This window comes from Sebastes umbrosus, chromosome 3 (assembly GCF_015220745.1).
Source record: "Sebastes umbrosus isolate fSebUmb1 chromosome 3, fSebUmb1.pri, whole genome shotgun sequence".
Lineage (NCBI taxonomy): Eukaryota > Metazoa > Chordata > Actinopteri > Perciformes > Sebastidae > Sebastes > Sebastes umbrosus.
Window position 1 is genome coordinate 31825561 of NC_051271.1, and position 6314 is coordinate 31831874.

At 42.3% G+C, this 6314-nt stretch overlaps 1 protein-coding gene across 1 annotated transcript; it reads left to right on the forward strand.

The window, feature by feature from the left end:
- Window positions 1-2609: 2609 nt before the first annotated feature.
- Window positions 2610-6021, forward strand: hmx1 (H6 family homeobox 1). Its single transcript, XM_037765664.1, has 2 exons — window positions 2610-3204; window positions 4985-6021. Exons 1-2 carry the CDS (start codon window positions 2916-2918, stop codon window positions 5596-5598), a joined length of 903 nt encoding a protein of 300 aa, XP_037621592.1. The 5' UTR covers window positions 2610-2915; the 3' UTR covers window positions 5599-6021.
- Window positions 6022-6314: the final 293 nt, after the last annotated feature.

Below are 6314 nucleotides of genomic sequence, written 5' to 3' on the forward strand. Positions count from 1 at the left end.
AATTTGTGCAGTTGAACGTAGTATTTTCTCACGACCCCTCAGATTTGTGTCCCCTTGGAGGGGGCCTGACCTAGATCTAGGATCCTGTAGGTTAGGAACCACTGGACTAAACTACTGAACTTTGTAATTAAAACTAGCTCCACCTCTACCAGCTACAACAGTAAATTGCTGCTTATTAATTATGTCATGTGTGTCAGTCACAGGAGCCATTTTTTCTGCAGGACGTGTGCTATTGCTTTTGGTACTTAAAGTACATTCTGCTGATAATACTTGATTTAAGCAGGACTTTTACTTGTAATGGAGTATTTTTTACATTTGGGTATTGGTACTTTTACGAGTACTTCTTCCATCATTGGTGCCCAACTGAGAAATGCAGTAGAATGTGCTGTTTGCTTAATAAAGAAACATGACTGAGGGCCACTGATGTTAGTCGACAGTATGTGACCATAAAATGTAGAGATTTAAAACCAAACCAAAAACAAAAACAAAAACCAAGCGGCAGCACAGAACACCTCCTTTAAGCATGAAAGGCTGTCAGATCATTTGCTGGAATTTAATATAACTAGAAAATGATTTCAGCCAACCTAAATACATTACACGATCTGAGAGTGATAAATCAGAAAAGTCATAGTTTAGTTTTAGAATATTAATATATTTTTTCTAAAACTATGTCTGGTAGGCTTTACTGTGATTTAGGGAATATTTGTGATTTATTAACAGGTATAGCCTCAAAGAGACTCATTTGGCTATATCACATTAAATGTCTGCATACACCTATTCCCATTGTCTTTTTTCCACATTAATTTTGGATTATAAAAGCAAGTATGTATAAGTACTTATATATATATACCAGTATAGTATATACTGGTATATATAAAAGCAAGTATGTATAAAAATGTTCTAGTGTGTTTTCCTATATTTTACTACAGATGAAATTGCTGATGTTTTTTTCCCCAACACATTACAGTTCTGTATTGAATGGCAATTTAAAGATATTGCATAAATCTCACAGCAGACAGATCTGAGGATTATTGTTAAAATGCCTAGTCATCAAATAAAGTTTCTGCAACTGTCTGTGAGAGAAATAAAGAAGGCGCATCAGCCAAGTGATATTACAAGACAGGTGCAAGACTCAGCTCTTCAACACACAGCTCATGTTACTGTTGTCTGCTCCGAGTGTTAGGATGAAGAGCAACATTACCGCTGATCCTCTGTCAAAGGGTAAGTCTGGCCTTAGGGAGGGAGAGAGAGAGAGAGTGAGGGAGAGAGAAAGAGAGGGGGAGAGAGAGAGAGAGAGAGAGAGGGAGACAGAGAAGGAGAGAGAGAGAAGGAGAGAGAGAGAGAGAGAAGGAGAGAAAGAGAAGGAGAGAGAGTTAAAGGTCAGCGCCGCTGACTCCATTGAGGGAAATAAAAGCTCAAATGTCTTGCCATTTCAGTGAAAAGGGTAAAGACGGCCGTCAGCACTCATTTAAATGTTTCAGATGATCTAATAGTGATAATTTTATCTTAATCTGTCCGATGAGGGCTGCAGTCACTTGAAACATATTAGTCTTAATGAGAGAACTTGTTTGTGTTTGCACAGTAGGCTCTTGATGGAGCAGTTTGGAGATGAAGAAACTTTATTTGGATGTTTATGTCTACGTGGACTTGACTTTTTAAGGAGTTTATTTGTTGCTTTGTGGCGAATTTTCCGAGGAACTAAAGGCACCAAGTAAAATGGAAATGTTTATTTAAAAAAAAAAAGAAAAACAAGTTAAAGACAATAAATAACGAATGGTCCACTACTGTTTTGCACTGATATTAATTTACGAATAATCTGATTTTTTTTTTTTAAGGCTATGCAACATCATGAAACTATGACGCAGAAAATGACCTCAAATAATTAGCCTGCGCTGAAACAGCTACATGCAGGCCACAATTCTGCCAATCTCGAGATACTTAGACATAATTAAAGCTGCAAACAAAGAGATCTATCGCCAATATTTGAGCCATTACGCAAAGCTGTGAGACAGCAGGCGCATCTCCAAGACGCAGCGTTTCACGTGCCTTTTCCAAGCCATGCGTGGCTCAATACGCACATGCATTCAAAAAAAATAAATATATATATATATATAGTGAAACTGAAAGTGAACGTCTTCGGATGCTGTCAAGGTTATCCAAACTTTGTATAATACATTAGAGGCCCCTAAAAATGAGGAAAAAACAGGTTGCCTCGGGTTTTGATTACATTCTATAATGGTATAAAGGAGCAAATAGGTTATATCAGCGCGCGCGCGCACACACACACACACACACACACACACACACACCACACAGAAACCCTTAAAGTCGACAGGCTCCACACTGTCGTTCCCTGCCGGTTAATAGCAGACTGTGAGTCTTCCTATATGTCAGAGTGGACGGAGCTGCTGGCAGATCTTTATTTTGATATGCACTCTAATTGACCCAAATAAAGAGAGAGAGCTGTATACCACGAACAGAGGTTTTCTCCTCCTGGCCTCGAGGGGACGGGCCTGCACGTGAACACACACACACACAAACACACACACACACACGCACACTGCAGAGCGGCTGACGCAGACAGACAGTAATTCTCCTTTCCTTGGAAAACCCCATTTGCCATTGTGCTCGTCCAATCGCTCGGTTCGTTAGACGTCGTTTGACTTGACGTTTCTCTGTCCTACTACTGCTTCCGTGTCCCCGTGTCCCTGTCCTCCCTGCTGGCACCGAGGACATCCCCGTCCCGTCCCGTCTCTGCCATGTCTCCACCACATCCGACCGAGGCGCAAAAGCAGCGACGCTCGAAATGACCGCTCGGGAGTTTCTGCTGCCTTGACGCACAAGCAACACGGGATCCGCTCGGTTTTTCGTGAAAAAAAAGCACAGTTAACATCAGGGGAAAGAAAAAAAAAAACATGCAGGAGAAGCTAACGGACAAGCAGACTCCTACTTCATCGAGGGCGTCGTCGTTTTTTATCGAGAACCTGCTGGGCAAAGGGCGGAATGGACATGAAGCTGTTGTGGATGTGGAGACGGTCTCCTCCTCCGCCACCGGCCGAGTCCTGGACTCTCAGCACGCCGACGAGAGCGCTCCGACGCCGGATGGCTCCAGCTCCGCAGCCCGGTGCCCGTACAGAGACTCTCCGGTGCAGTGGTACCGCGGAGGAGCTGCCTTACACTTCAGAGCTTTGGAGACACCACAGAGTGAGTAGACAGTCGCCTTTAAGAATATAGAAGATTATTTCCCCGAAAAAATACAATGCAAAAAAATTAAGCTGTGGGCATTTTTAGCCTACATAACACACACACACACACACACACACACACAATAGGCTGTTTGTTGCAGCTATACTGATAGCAGGGGTGTATGCAGTTTTCAAGTTTTTATTAAAGGACTATAGGTTTATATTAATTGCTACAAAATTTACAGTGAAATGCATGGAGTATCAGAATTATCTCATGGGTGTTGAAGCTAAAAGAACAGCAGTAAGTGTTTATTGCATACGGTGTCCGGTTCTTCTAGGTCACCTTTATTTGCATCACTGATTGATTCATGGCATTATTCGCGCCTTTAGGTCGTTTATTTATTTATTGGTGTAAATTTATTAAGGTGCTCCATATGGAGTTCATATAGAAAGCGACGCATGTTGCTTCTCGCTTCATTAAATAAAACCAACAAAGTGAAGGCGAGTCGAGCCCAAACTGTTGGAGCCTAGAGCTCTTCTCTCCGTTCACCCATGCCTGAGATCAAATCCAAACTCGTTTAAAGGCTACTTGGTTTAATGTCAACATTCAGCAAATCTTCGACAGATTTACACGGGCGATCTGCAAAACCCACTAGGGATGTTGTTCATGTCTGATCACCATAAAGCGCAACACGGATAATTCATGGTTGCTTGCTTGTCATCAAGAGATTAGTGTCTCGGTATGAAGATTACGCACGTGGATTACGCACAAATGCCCATAATAATACAACCCCAAAAGCACGTCAACGTGACGTTTTTTACGCACATTCGGTGGCATTTGTGCCCCTCACATTCAAAACAAAGTGCCCCTCCCTTTGGTGTGCACAGTCAGATACTTTGATTTCTAAAATTACAATACCACCACCACCCTTGTTGTTCACCAGTGGAGCACCACCAATATCCAACAAGTCACTGACTTATGTGGGCTTTAACTGAAAAGATCTTGTTGGATTTCCTTTGGTGGACTGTTTATCTATTTATTGTACTTTTATCGGCATCACAATCGGGTCTGAGATAACTTCCTCACATGGATCATGTGTTATGCAAGCAGCGTTCAGTTTTTATGCACCAAATATCTGGAACAAGCTCCCAGAAACCTGCAGGACCAACTCCAACTCTGAGTTCTTTTAAATCAAAGCTTCAAACTTTCCTGTTTGCTGCTGCCTTTTATTAAACCAGATAATGATCTTATACTGCACTAGAGCTTTAACTCTTGTGTGTTATACTCTATTTTAGCTTCTATCATAGCTTTTATTTTTAGCTTGTTTTTATTTTCTAATCTTTAATGTTTTTAATGCTTTTATAACTGTTTTAATTATGACTTAATGTTCTTTTGCACTTTGTCGCAATGTTCTTGAATGTTTATGTAAAGCACTTTGAATTGCCCTTTTTGATGAAATGTGCTATACAAATAAAGCTGCCTTGGAATCCAATCAAAACACCTTAGCTGTGCCCATGCGCACTCAACTTTCTGGTAACGGATGAACTACTAAATACAAACGGCATAAAAATCCAAGTTCATTTTAAAGTTGTTAATAAGTAAGTGAACACATCTCTTCAAACTTCTTTCCGTCATTATCTTCTGGTTCGCCATTTTGTTATTTCTTTATTCCGGTATAGACTGAATTATTGCACCATTCATCACATGGAAGTACAGAGGGGGAAGTGTCACGAAAATATAGCAGAAAGTTGTGCTTTTGAAAGTCAGTCATGTTTCCTATTTATTCTCCTCCCTTTAGGTCCCAGAGATAACACAAGTCCAGACGACCACTGCTGCTCCGTCTCGACCAGTGACAGGTGCTCTCCCGCCGTATCCGAGCCGGTAACGGAGAGCAGCGACGAAACCGACCGGAAAACAGCTGACAGCAGCAGCAACCTGACTGACGACAACGAGGACGCGCACACCGGGTTTGACGGTGACGCGCGGTCGGAGCGAGACGCGTCCTCGAGCAGGAAGAAGAAGACCCGGACCGTGTTCAGCCGCAGTCAGGTGTTCCAGCTGGAGTCCACCTTTGACCTGAAACGGTACCTGAGCAGCTCGGAGAGAGCCGGCCTGGCTGCGTCTCTCCAGCTGACAGAGACTCAGGTCAAGATCTGGTTCCAGAACCGGAGGAATAAGTGGAAGAGACAGCTCGCGGCGGACCTCGAGGCTGCGCACATGCCACACTCGAGCCAGAGGATTGTCAGGGTCCCCATCCTGTACCACGAGGGACCCGGACCCACTGCGGCTCTGGGTTTCAGCCTGAACGCACATCCACTTTCTCCACCTTTCTCCAGCTCCATCAGCTACCCTCTGTCCTCCTTTGCTCACTCCATGAGCATGCTCAGATCGCAGATGACCGGCTTGGTGTAGTAAAAAGACTGCTGAAATAATATATCAAACTGTTTTGTTTATAAATGAATTCAACCTTGTTAATACTGAGTCGTGCAATAAACCCCCACAATGCCGCAGAGAGCTGTTGACCGCATCCAAAGATTAAGAGCTGCAGAGACATGAAGTATATCCTCCTGGGAACCGAGTAAAAAAAGAGTCTTCCAATTACTTTTTTTGTGTGATTTTACTTCCTATTTAGGGTTAAAAGAAAATCTTACAATTTAGGCTTTTTGAACTTTATTTTTTATTTTACAGCATGTCAAACTGTAGTGGACCACAGGATCATTTCAGTGTGAAAAGAATAAAAAAAAAAAATGAACAGATTATGGCCGTGGAGTGATATTAAACCAAGAATACATTCAACTTGATTAAAAAAAACACATGCCATATCACTGGAAAGCCCATGATGTCCTCTTTACAATACACCAGGGGTTGGTAGAGTAAGTCAAAAGAGTAAGAGGATATGCATGTGGACAAAATGTCCACTACAGAGGACACATGTCAATGGGCTGGGTCTCAGGAGGATATCACGCAGTATAATGAATCATCTCTATCTGTTCATACAGGAGTGTTTTGCTCCTGTCATGGTGTATAACAGCCAAGCATGGCGAGAGGCCGCAGCTGTATACTGGATGATTGAATACACACATATTTTTGCAAACTTTTATATTTAAAGCACCACATTTTTCCAACTT